Source organism: Meriones unguiculatus, chromosome 17 (genome assembly GCF_030254825.1).
Source record: "Meriones unguiculatus strain TT.TT164.6M chromosome 17, Bangor_MerUng_6.1, whole genome shotgun sequence".
Lineage (NCBI taxonomy): Eukaryota > Metazoa > Chordata > Mammalia > Rodentia > Muridae > Meriones > Meriones unguiculatus.
Genome location: NC_083364.1, coordinates 39,523,247 through 39,535,639, shown reverse-complemented (window position 1 = coordinate 39,535,639; position 12,393 = coordinate 39,523,247). Strand labels below are relative to the sequence as shown.

Genomic DNA, 12,393 nt, shown 5'->3' with positions numbered 1-12,393 from the left:
GACTCTGCCTTGACTCTCACTGTACTGTCTTTATTGTATGAAAAACTACAGAGAAACAACTGTTGGCCCTCAAAGGTCGTCAGCCAGGTGTGATGGCACATGCCTTTAATCTCAGCTCTTGAGAGACAGAAGCAAGTGTGGCTCTCTGAGTTCAAGGCTAGCCTGGTCTGCATAGAGAGTTCCACTTCACCCAGAGATGCACAGTAAAATTTAAACCACAAAAAGTTTTTAAAGAAAAAAATTATATTTAAAGAAAGGTTTGTCAAAGCATTTCAGACCTTTGACTCAGTGGGAAAGGACTTATCCTAATGATTTGTCATGCAAGCACATGTAAGAGGGTAATAGTCATCCTCTTCATTCTAAGGTTCATACTCCTATGACAGCATAGGGGAGCATGTCTGGAATCCCAGCACTCTGGGACGCAGAGGAAGGCAGGTCTCTGAGTTTGAGGCCAGCCTGATCTACACAGTGAGTCCAGGACATCCTAGCCTACAAAAAGAAACCCTGTCTCTGAAACAAAACAAAACAAAACAAGAAAAAAGACAGCAGGGCAGGTTTATGGAACCAAAGTTTTACACAAACACAGGGAACTTTGGAAATGAAGACCCAAAAAGCCAGGAACAGCTGTTTATTTTTAATGTTTTTATTTGGCCCCAAATGGACAGTTAACTGCACATGTGACTGGACAAGGAGATTTATGGCCTACTGATAAAAGACTGGGTAGGTGAACCAGCAGGGCTGGTCTGTTCAGATTCCTGGTCTATTTATGGTACTGGGCAGAACCCCTCCTAGAATGAAGGTTTTATGACCTACTAGAAGGAAGGCAGGTTAAGCAGCCTGCTCACAGACAGCTCCTATGCAAAAGGGCAGGGTAAGGTTTAAGGAAGGTTTCTAGGTTTTCAGGCTGTCTTCAAAGTAACAGGTAGGGTTCTATGATCTGCCTTGGGAAAGAAGAATTTCTCTTGATGAGAATGGGGATTGAACCTAGTGCCTTGAGCGAGCTTGGCAAAGAGCTCTACCGCTGAGGAACATCCCCAACTGTAATGCATCATTTTCTGAGTCTGAACATCAGCGAAGACATTTCCAAGAACAAGCCATTTAAAATCAGCAGATGTTAGCACTGGGCACAGAGGCACATGCTTAGAATCCCAGATTCTGAGAGGTGGAGTCAAGAGGATCGTGAATTCAAGGTCCACTTGGGGAGCATGGGGATTTGAAGAAAGGCCTGGGCCATGAAATAGCAAAGCTCTGTCTCCAATGAGAATCAGTTACTAGAACTCTGCTTAGATGACCATCCTGATAGTTGCTTCTGTCAATCTGATGGGCTTTGGTTAGAAAGGCCTTTGAAACAGACCTCTGGCACCTCACTGAAGAAAGTTCTACACTGGGTCAACTGAGGTGGGAAGACCCATCCTAAATATGGAAGAAACCATACCATGGTCCTAGACCAAATGAAAGAATAAACTTGGCTGAGGTCCAGCACCTGTTATCCTTCTAACACATGAGACCAATTGCTTCACACACACACTGCCATGCTTTCCTTGATCTGATGGATGGCCTAACCCTGCAATCATGAGCCAAAGTCCAAACTGCTCCTGAAGTTCTGGCTCCTCACTGCTTGATGGATGGTTTATGTGACCAGAGCTAGTAGGGGGAGTCCAGGGCTTACCCAAGGAGCAGTGCTTGGGAAAATGACAGCAGAGGGGGGCTGTCAACCCCAAAGCTCAGTCTTGGCCAACTCACAGGAGACAGAGAGCAGGGTAGGGAGGCTGCCTGACAGTGGGTCCAGCATCATTCAGGGCATATATCTTTGTTTCCTTCTTCTCTGAAGCATTGGAACATCCCAAAAGACAGCGGCCTCTCAAGCCAAGTTCCCTTTACTTCTTTTTAGACAGTGGAATTTCTTTTCTATAAGTCAACCTTCACGGAAATCTACAGGCTGTGTCAGGTGGTGCATGGGATTAAAAGAAAAAAACATAAGAGTCTCATGTTAAATAAAGATTACCAGACACTATGGGTTCTGTAAATCTAAAGAAAGGTGATTTACCAGTTAATATCTTTTCCCATTGTTTTGTTTTGTTTTTTCTTATTTTAGACAGGGTTTCATATATATGTTCAGGCGAGGTTAAAAGTCTGATCCTCTGCCTCCACTTCCCAAATGATAGGATTATAGTCAGTAGGTTAATATCAGTTGATATCCCAACCATTTAAAAGGGAGGGCTTCACTTTAGAAGAATTACTGGGTGTCAAGAGGGAGGTGCTAAAAATAACACAGAATTATCCAGAGCAAGGGGACAGAGGCTTGTTGCCCACCGATTCCCTGCCTGCTGGGGCAGTTCCACCAGAGAGACGGGGGCAGATGGGGTCAGTCCTGAGTGACAGAGATGTCTGTTATTTTACTGTGTTCTGCCACATTTTAAACACTTAGAGAAATCAAGGTGAAAGTCAAATACATATATCTAAAAACACCCAAAATTCTTCTCACTAGGGGGCTGAGTGTTTAAGCTGTGCTGTGGCATATCACAGTTAGAGAGAATAAACAGAAGAAAGGGCCATGAAAGGAATTCGGTTAATTTATCTGCGTATCAATATGGGAAGACTCAAAAACATGCTACTCAGAAAAAGAGCACAAGGGCTGGAGAGATGGCTCAGTAGTTTGCAACATGAGGAAGACCAGAGTTCAGTTCCCAGCACCCATGTCAGGCAGCTCATTCATGACTCCATCTCCAGGGGATCTGACACCACTGGCCTTCTTGTGTGTGTGCACGCAATTAAAAAGAAAATCAGTATAGCATAGAATATGTGGTTATCACACAATCTGATAAAAACTGAAAGATAAAACTTGGCCACAAATTATTAAAATGGCCTACAGGGATACAAAACTCACAATGGGACTCAAGTCTGTGGATGACAAGGTTGGAGTGGAGGCTTCTTCCATCGGTGATATACATGTTTGACATCAGCACTCTGGAGGAGCCAGACCAAAGGGCTATTCTGGGCTACATAATAAATTCTAGGCCAGCTTGAGCTAAATAATAAGATCTTGTCAAAAGAAGAAGTAAAAAAAGGAAGGAAGAAGAAAGGAAGGAAGAAACTACAAAAAGCATCATGAAGTAAATAAGGCAGAACGCTGAGCTCTGAGTGAAAGAAATCTAGCTGTCTTGGGCTGGGCACGTAGACCAGCTGGGAGAGGACACACCTGGCACACTCAAAGCCCTAGGTTTAATCTCCAGCACCACAGAACCTGATCATGGCACATGCCTATGATCCCAGCCCTCTTCAGGTGGAGGCAGGAGAATCAGAAGTTCAAGGTTCATAGTGAGTTCCAGGCCAGCCTGAGATCCATGAAATCCTTTCATCCCCCTCCCCGTCCAACACCAAACGCCAACCTGGCCTCACAGGGTTTCTCTGTATAAAAATGGCTGTCCTGGACTCCCTTTGTAGACCCTGAATGCTGGGATTATAGATGAAATCCCTTCTTTAAGAGAGAGAGAGAGAGAAAGAGAGGGTGAGAGACTCAACAGCAGCAGAAGAAATAAAGATGTTTGCTATTTTATTCTTTGAGAATAAAAAATTTAGACACTGGAAGTAAAAATCCTCCATAGACAGTTTTACTTTCTTATAAGGTTGAGTGAATTCTAGGCAACCAGCCTTGACATTATTAAGTATTTTCTTAAAGAACTCTTTGCCTGCCTTTGGATCCCTTTCCCCTAGCTGGTCAGCCTTTCTAGCCTCAATACAAGAAGATGCACCCAGTCCTGCTTGACATGCCAAGGTGGATCGATTCCAATGGGAGGGGGCACCAGTGGAGGGATGGATAAGTGAGAGGAAGAAACTAGGAGAAGAGGAGAGAGGGGAAATGCCTACCAGGATGTAAAGTAAATAAATTAATGGGTAACTGAGGGAAAAAAGAAAAAAACCTCTTTGGGGTTTAACATATTTGGAAACTCTGGTTCCTCATGTGACACAACAGGATGAATTTGGCACACAGTGCAGGGAGGGACCTATGCTAACCACACCTGATTCCTGAGCACACCCACTTGTTCACTCCCCCACCTCATTTTCCCCCAACCCCACTCAGCATTTCCTCTAAGGAAGGCAATAAGACTTATCTGAGGCCACACTCATTTCCTCAGTCCCTCCACTATTGTGGAAGGTAATGATGTAATACATAGGAGGAGGTTTATGGGGGCCTTTAAAACCCTGAGTCTCCAAGTTTGCCTGATCATTTCTCAGCATCCTGCCTAGCAAAGAAGCAGCTAGCTAGCATGATCCGAGGAGGCTTGAGCGAGGCCAAACCTGCCACACCAGAAATCCAGGAGATTGCTGACAAGGTGAGTCGCTGCACTTCAGGATAAAGTTTAATCCCAAATCAAACTTTCATAATTTGGTTCATAATTTGGCCCTTTGTTAAGAGTGTGGGAAGAAAAAGAAAACAGAAATGTGTGAGATTTGTTCAGACTTTTCTAGAGCTTAAAGAGGAATCTTAAGCCTTTCAGAGAAATTTCAGTACTCTAATTGTAAAATTGGCCAAGTCACACTGTTTACTGCAGCCTCGGTTTCCTCCTTTGCTGAAGGTGAATTTGTGCTTTTACTTACGTTTACTTACATGTGTGATCCCAGGAGCTCTGATCCACTGACTGATGGAGTGTTTTCCACCTCACTACTTGAAGCCAGTGTCTAAGGTTGTTAGGGACATCTCAGGTTGACAGCAGATAACACTGTTAGCGATTCCTGCACTGATTCCAGATGCTTTGCCACCACACCATCGCAGTCAAAATAGAAGTCAATGTTTCTAGCAGGTTAATATATCTCCCTTAACTATTTCCTATATGCTAAAAATGTACTGTGTTGCATGTTTTATAACAGAGAAACACATGGGAATTATGGGCGTAGTTTGCAATCTGTCACCTTATTTTCTTACATCATTTTGTTTTTCCTCCCTGAAACATCGCATCACCCAGGCAGACTAGATTAGTTGTGTTTGCTGTTGTTTGTTTGTTTATTTGTTTGAGACAAGGTCTTACTATGTAGTCCTGGCTAGTCTAGCACTTCAGGTACCCAGGGTGGCCTCAAACTCATGGCACTTCTCCTGCCTCAACTTCTAAGTGCTGGGATTACAGACATGCACCACTATGCCAGGAACCATAGGCCTCTATGTGAGTCAAAGAGATGGGAGCCTTCGTGCGTAAGGGACTGGACATTCTACAGGCTGTCACAGGCCTATTAAACAATGACTAAATACTAACTAGTTCTCACTCATGGGTTTATTTTAATAAATATCTTGGGCACTGTACTTTTGAGGAAGATAATATTAAATCTTTACATCTTCATTTGGCTTCTCCCATTAAGCTGCCATTCTCAAACTTGCTGTGCACATGAGTCAGCAGTCGCTCTAGGTAAAATGCAGGCTATACGGCCCGCACATCCACATTTCAGCCAGGCTCTCAGATTCTCTGGTTGCTCTACCCATGGTTCCCTTTCTCCTAGAACTCGATATCTGGCATCTCAGGAGGCTTGGAGGAGATGGAGTTTTCATATAGGTTACCTCCATTTCATTTGTAGGACGAAAGAGCTAAAAGCACTCACTAAAATCACATGCAGAAAAATGATTTCAAAAACAAATATGCACAGATGAGGCAAAGTTACTGTGCATGTTGCCTGAAAAATTCCCTGACATGTTCCAGAAACCAGAGCTCTAAGGTATAGACAGGGGAATATAGTTATGTGAAATACAGAAGATAGACCAGATCTTAATGATTCCTAATGGCTGATCACCTGGTTATCTAGAAGAATTGCTCTTTTTTAGCAAGAGAGGTCATGCTGTTTCTCAGAGTGATTCAAACTTCACAGGTTCAAGTAATGCTCCTGCCTCTAGTCTCTCAAGAATCTGACCCTACAGAAGTGTGTCATCCTGCCTGGCTAGGGTAATTGTTAAATATTACCTTTTCACTAGTTCCTTAAGAATTTTATACATGCACACACACAGACACACACACACACACACACACACACACATATCCATATGTATTTTTATCACATAATTTTTAAAAGTTAGGAAGCTACAGGAAGAGCTTACCTTGCTGATGACACCATCTGTGGGCCATATCTCCAGGAATAAAATTAATTTAGAAGTGTGTTTTTGCAGCTTTGGAAAAGTAGAATGAGAAATGGACATTAACAGGGTTGCCTCACTGGGAAAAGGATCTTTGCTCTTTTAAAAGCCTTGACTTCCACCCCACCTCCCATTTGATCTTCAAAGCCGCACAGGGGCAAGGAAGGCATCACGTCCTATTTCCACATGATGAAACCAAGACTCGAAATGCTTAAGAGACTGCAGCAAACGTGCCTCCTCTGTGGAAGCCATGGCCTCGGGTTTAAATAACCATTCACAATGCCCAGCCATGAACCATTTGGTGACAGGGGCATTTCCTGAGTCTTTCCTAGGTGTCTAGTGTCTAGTGTCAGGCTACAAACCATAGAAGCTACCTCAAGGGCAATAAGACTTGGCCTCTACTCCCCAAAAATTAACAGTGCAGAGGAAATCCAGACATTAAGAGCACATTATGAAATATAACATAATTAAACACTTTTAAACCTAATCATAGGTTAAAGACCTAAAAGGACTTTGGGGAACAAGGACAGCGTGGTGGCTTGACTTTCAGACTTCACTCCTCTGTCCCCTCTGGCAGGAGACAGCCTGAGGGGACAATTGCCAGTTAAGTGCTGGGAGGCAGAGAAGCAGGCCATAAACTGTGTATTTTAGGAAGCATCTTCTCAACCACAGCAAGAACACCAGGAGACAAATACTTCAGAAAGTTCTTGTAAAATCAAGATTATAGTCGATTGGGCTCCACAGGGTGTCAGGGCAGAAGATATATTGCATCTCGAGCATGATTTGAGGGGTCCCAGAGAAAATCTCCTCTATTTTGTACTTTTATTCCCTACATTGTAAATATATGTTTATTTTCTATAAAAAAAAAAACAACCCACTGTTAAATAGCCTTAGAAGAAGAGAAAAATGTTGGCTGTTAGCAGACCCCCAACCAGGGAGGAAACGAGAGGAAAGAGGAAATGTGCCCACATACCACAGAGAAGTGCCACCTTCAGTCCCTGGGAATTGAACCCACAGGAAAGCAAGCAGAGGCTTTGGGATTGGGAGGATGTGAGGATTTTCAGGGTGACGGGTATTCCTACAGTTTGTCCTTAAGATAACATTATCCGGTGGCAAGATGGCTCAGCGCCAAAACCCACAAGGTGGAGATCATTATTGCCAGGTGGTAGTGGTGCACACCTTGAATCTTGGCACTAGGGATCTCTGAGTTCAAGGCCAGCCTGGTCTATGAAGTGAGTTCTAGAAGAGCCAAGGCCACACAGAGAAAACCTGTCTTGAAAAAACAAAAAAAAAAGGGGGGGGGTACGTAGACAGCACTATCTGAGTTGCTAAGCAGGGAGCAAGTTCATAAAATGATCTGGGGAACATTTTCAAAATAGCTGGAAGTAAAGAGGCAAACACACTCCCATGTGTGAAAAACCACAACATGTACAAGGAAAGACCAAATGAACAGACGGGTGCCGAAGCAGTTTCAGATTGCAGTGGGTGATGTTTTACTGTCTGTTCAAGTAGCCACTGCATGAGAATTTCAGGTATGTTTATCTGAGGGAAAGGAATGTTACTTGAAGGGTTATTTTTAGAAGCGAAGGCTATGATTACACATGCAAGCGTGCATGTACACTGCACATGCTCATCTTCATATCGGGAGCCTAGCCGTAGAGCACCATTCCTGGCGAACACACTGAGCATGAGTTTTGTTGGCTGGAACACCAGGCCAATACCTCACCAGCACAGCTGGGCACACCCTGGGCATTAGCAAGCCATGGCTCCCATTGACCTCGTCTACAGATGTATGCTCCTCCCTCCAACCTAAGCTTTCTGGCCAGTCACTTCTGATGTCACATCCCTGGAGAACCTGCCATTCAGCCACACCAGCGTTCTCCAGACACCGACCCTCCCTTCTTTATCAGAACGTGCCTACATCCTCTTGGTCCATGAGGGATGTTTTCCTGTACTCCTCCGCTCTGATTCCCGTGAGATCACTCCCACTGCCCTCTCTTCCAAGTTCTCCCACTGCCCTCTCTTCCAAGTTCTCCCACTATCCTCTCTTCCAAGTTCCGGATTTAGAGGCTTGAGCGGCTATTCTAGGCTCATCGGCATCTCTGAGGTTCCCAGGTTTGTAACTCAGCTAAGCAGAGCCAACACAGCTTAAAAGCATTCTCTCCCTTTCTCTTCATAAGATCAAACCGCAGCTGGAAGAGCAAACCAATGAGAAATATGAAACCTATGAAGCCGTCGAGTATAAAACACAAGTCGTCGCTGGAGTCAATTACTTCATTAAGGTTAGACTCCGTCCTCAGTTAGGCACTGCTGTGATGTGTTCTGTCGCCCCGACTGTAGAAAGACGCCTGCAAGTAGGAGATTCCCAGATTCGTCAGTGATAGGATATTTACCTTGCTTTTCCTTGTGAATATAGAAAGCTTTTGTACGTGGTCTTTAATTTCTAAAACTGTACAGAAAAAGATGGTGTAACAGCCCAGGCATTGGCTTCTGGCCACGGTCATTTCTTCAGTCATGTGCTTGCAAAAGTCTTAGGGTATGGGAGTTGGCCAGACAGTGTCTTAAAGCATTTTCCACCTCAAACCATCCCTAATTTTATATGTGTTGAAGTTAAATGCACTTAAAGAAGGATTTCAATCATTATCTGAAAGAATAACACTTTCCTAAGTAGCTATTTTCATTCTTTACTTATTAATATAACTTAAATACTCCTTTTTTAAAAAATATATTTATTTCTGTTTCTAAGTGATCTGTTTGCATGTACACCTGCATGGCAGAAGAGGGCATCAGGTCTCATTATAGAAGGCTGTGAGCCTGCTTGTGGTTGCTGGGAAATGACCTCAGGACCTCTGAAAGAGCAGCAAGGGCTGTTAGCTGTTGAGCCTTCTCTCCAGCCCCCAAATAAATCTTTTTATAGCTCAAGCAGGTCCAGCTCCTGACACTGCAGCTATAGTATAAAGCCATACTTAGAGTATTTTAAAAATAAATTTTAAGAGATGGAGAAACGACTCGACTGAATGCTGCTCTTGCAAAGTCCCAGGCTCAGCTCTCAGCACCCACCGCAGATGACCCACAACCAGCTGCAACAACAGCTGTAAGAGGCCTGATCCTCCCCACATGTGCTCACCCATACACAGAGGCACGGGAATACACATAATTTCTAAAAAAAAAAAACCAATTAAACAACTTTTGTAGCCATATCAAAAAATTAAATTAAATGCTGTCCTGATTAAGTTCTAATAGAAAAAAAATTTTTTGAAATTCTTGTGATGTCAAGGAAACCAATTCAAAAATGCATATGCAGATAATAAATAGGATCTGTGTTTATGTCTATGTAATAAACAATGACAATCCCATTCCAAAGATAAGAGCTACTCAAGTGCCTTTACTTACTCTGCTTGGTTACTGGACCAAGGCTCAGTGTCATTTATTTCTTCTTTTTAAGTAACTAATAACTTAAGCTATGAACTTTTAATGTAGTGATTAAAAGTAAAATGCCATGACAGAGCTAGCCAGCTCAACAAGAGCTCACGTCAACACGGGGATATGTGTGAGGGACAGACCAGCGAAGGTCAATCAAATTGGAGTCCCTGCTGTGTTCCAGGCCTGAAAAAAAAAAACATGTGAATGAAGCCCAGGTGTGTCCTGAGGGACTGCTTCCTTCCATGATCTTTCTTCACAGCTGGAAAAGAAAGTTTTCAGAAAAAAAATGGATTTTGTTCAAAGATAGGAAATTTTCCACCAAAACTGAGATTGTCTGAATAGCTTTGATTATCCAAATAAATACATTTCATATTCATTCCCTCAGGTATTTCTTACAAAAGCTCATCAGAAAATGATCTTGAAAGTTTTTCCCTGGACCACCCAATGGCAATACGCTCGCTCCCACCCACCCACCCAATGGGACTTGGTTCCCTCCTTCCTTTCTGCAGGCTACAGTGTGCTCTCAGCCACACTGGAGATTCCAGTTCTTACTGAGAGGATGTTCTGTCTGTCTTGAGTCCTTCTGAGAGCGTTGTAGAAAGAAGGCCCTCAGGCCTTGGTGTGAGGTCATCCTGGGTTGCTTGTTCAACTTGTTTACACTCGTTCAAAAATCTGTGAGCTCCCAAGATCTCCTCCCCTGAGCCTAACACCCTGCCCTGAACCCACAACGCAGTTAGACATACCAGGTGCTGTTCTATAATCAGGCTTCCCCTCTTCATCCAATCCTCACGAAAAATCCATGAAAAAAACCCTAAGCCATTTTCATCATGTTACCAGTCAGAAAAGTGATCCCTGCAACGTGTAAATGACTCTGGAAGCTCACACTATAGGTAGCACAGAGTCAAGATGTCCTCCTGGAGCCACGGCTGTGCCAGCTCCGGTAAGGTCAGCAGTGATGCTCTTTTCCCAGGAGGAAACAAGTGCTTGATTAAAAAGTTACACTGTGGAGTTGAGAAGAGGGACGCACCTGTAATCCCATCGCTCAGAAGAAAAGGCAGGATTCCCAAGTCTGAGGCTAGCCTGAGCTACATAGAGAGACCCTGCCTCAAAACAAACCAACCAGCAAGAGAAACAACATGGACTCTGCCATTTAATGTGGGGAGGGGGAGAGAGAATTACCACACCTTAATGTTTGGTATTTTTTCATTTGTTTGGTTTTCTTTTTTTAGTTGTTTTTGATGGTTAGGATGTTTTGGTTGTTGTTGTCTTGAGGCAGGGTCCCCATGTATCTCAGGCTGTCCAGGAACTCAAACACCATATTATAACTGAACATGACCTTGAATGTCTGTTCCTCCTGCCTCCACCTCCTGAGCGCTCAGATGATAGGCACTTACCACCTGACTTACATAGGAGGTGCTGGTTGCCCAGACCCGAGGCTTCATGCAAACTAGGCAGCACTGTGCTGGCTAACCTCCCCAGCTCCCGAAAATTACTCTCTGGTAATCTGTGTCTGGTGGCTTTGAAACCGAGAGTGTCACAACTTTTTTCAAACCGATGGTAAGATGTCAGTGAGATCACTCACACACACACACACACACACACACACACACACACTTGCTGTATGGTGCTCATCGTAGGGTTATATACATTGGTGAACTGATTAGTAGCATTTTAAGATTAAGGGAGGAAGGACTGTCAGACCATAATATCTACTGTATAACACAGAACTTCTATTGTTCCAATAAAGAACAAAGTGGCAGTTCTTACCCTGATGTTCTAGGACCTGGGTTCATGCCCAAACTACCAATGGGAGTGTCACCCCTATGACATCTAAGCTCCTTTTATTTTATAAAGGAGGCAACCTGCTGGGCATTCACGAAGTATCCCAATAAATCAGAGGTATGGGGACCATACAGTCCATATTTTCTCAAGTAACTATAAGTTTCTCCTCCCAACTTGAAAGTCAGAAAGCAGACTCACAAAAATACAGGCTGCCTCTGCTCCTGTTCCAGGCATCGTTGCAAATAAAATGTGATTCTGGAATGAAATTTGTGCTCAGGATTTAATGAAAAGAACAATAAAATAAATCCAGCTGGAGAGAGGGCTCAGTGGGTAAGAGTGCTGGCTGCTCTTGCAGAGGACCTGGAGCTGGGTCCCAGCACCCACATGGCAGCTCACAGCCATCTCTAACTCCAGTCCGAGGGGACCTAACACCCTCTGCTAAGGTCTCCGGGCACTGTAGGCAAGGGATGCTCTTGAAGACACATGTTCACACAAATAAATTAACTAAAACCTTTTTCTAAAAGCTATTAAAAATGAACCTAGGAAATATGCCTCCTGCCATACTGTTAGTTGTTCTTTCTCTTAACACTAGGGCTGATGGGAGCTTTGTTCATTGATGCCGCCTTAGGCCAGAAGTGTGGTTTCAGGACAGCTTACCACATCAAATCTTTACAAGAGAGAAGATTTGTCATACAATGGATATCCATGTGAATAATCTGCCTTCCTTCCTTCCTTCCTTCCTTCCTTCTTTCCTTCTTTCCTCCATCCCTCCCTTCCTTCCTTCCTTTTCTGCTTTCTTTCTTCTTTTATGTTTTTCAGGTTGACGTAGGGGGTGCCCGATACATTATCACGAAAGCTTTCAGTGGTATCGATGATCCCGGTTTTGAACTTAGTGGTTACCAGGCTAACAAAACCAGGGATGATGAGCTGACCTACTTCTAAGAAGGAAATTCTAAACTTACCTGAGTCTTCTCATTGTAAAGAGATGTGGCCATCAATAAAGAAGCATTCTTCAAATAACTGTCTTCTTCCATCATGACTCATTTATTGCATCGACCTTTACTTTCTAGACG

The 12,393-nt window shown here is 43.6% G+C and overlaps 1 protein-coding gene across 1 annotated transcript; it reads left to right on the top strand.

Moving 5' to 3' along the window:
* The first annotated feature begins 4,099 nt into the window (after positions 1 to 4,099).
* LOC132648705 (cystatin-A-like) lies at positions 4,100 to 12,334 on the top strand. Its single transcript, XM_060370912.1, has 3 exons — positions 4,100 to 4,334; positions 8,296 to 8,397; positions 12,140 to 12,334. Exons 1-3 carry the CDS (start codon positions 4,269 to 4,271, stop codon positions 12,260 to 12,262), a joined length of 291 nt encoding a protein of 96 aa, XP_060226895.1. The 5' UTR covers positions 4,100 to 4,268; the 3' UTR covers positions 12,263 to 12,334.
* The last annotated feature ends 59 nt before the right edge of the window (positions 12,335 to 12,393 follow it).

Excerpts from the sequence above, each read along its gene's own strand:
- LOC132648705 (XM_060370912.1), top strand. The coding sequence starts at position 4,269 with ATGATCCGAGGAGGCTTGAGCGAGGCCAAACCTGCCACACCAGAAATC. Across the intron at positions 4,335-8,295 it reads TCCAGGAGATTGCTGACAAG|ATCAAACCGCAGCTGGAAGA; the intron begins GTGAGTCGCTGC and ends TCTCTTCATAAG. Across the intron at positions 8,398-12,139 it reads GAGTCAATTACTTCATTAAG|GTTGACGTAGGGGGTGCCCG; the intron begins GTTAGACTCCGT and ends TATGTTTTTCAG.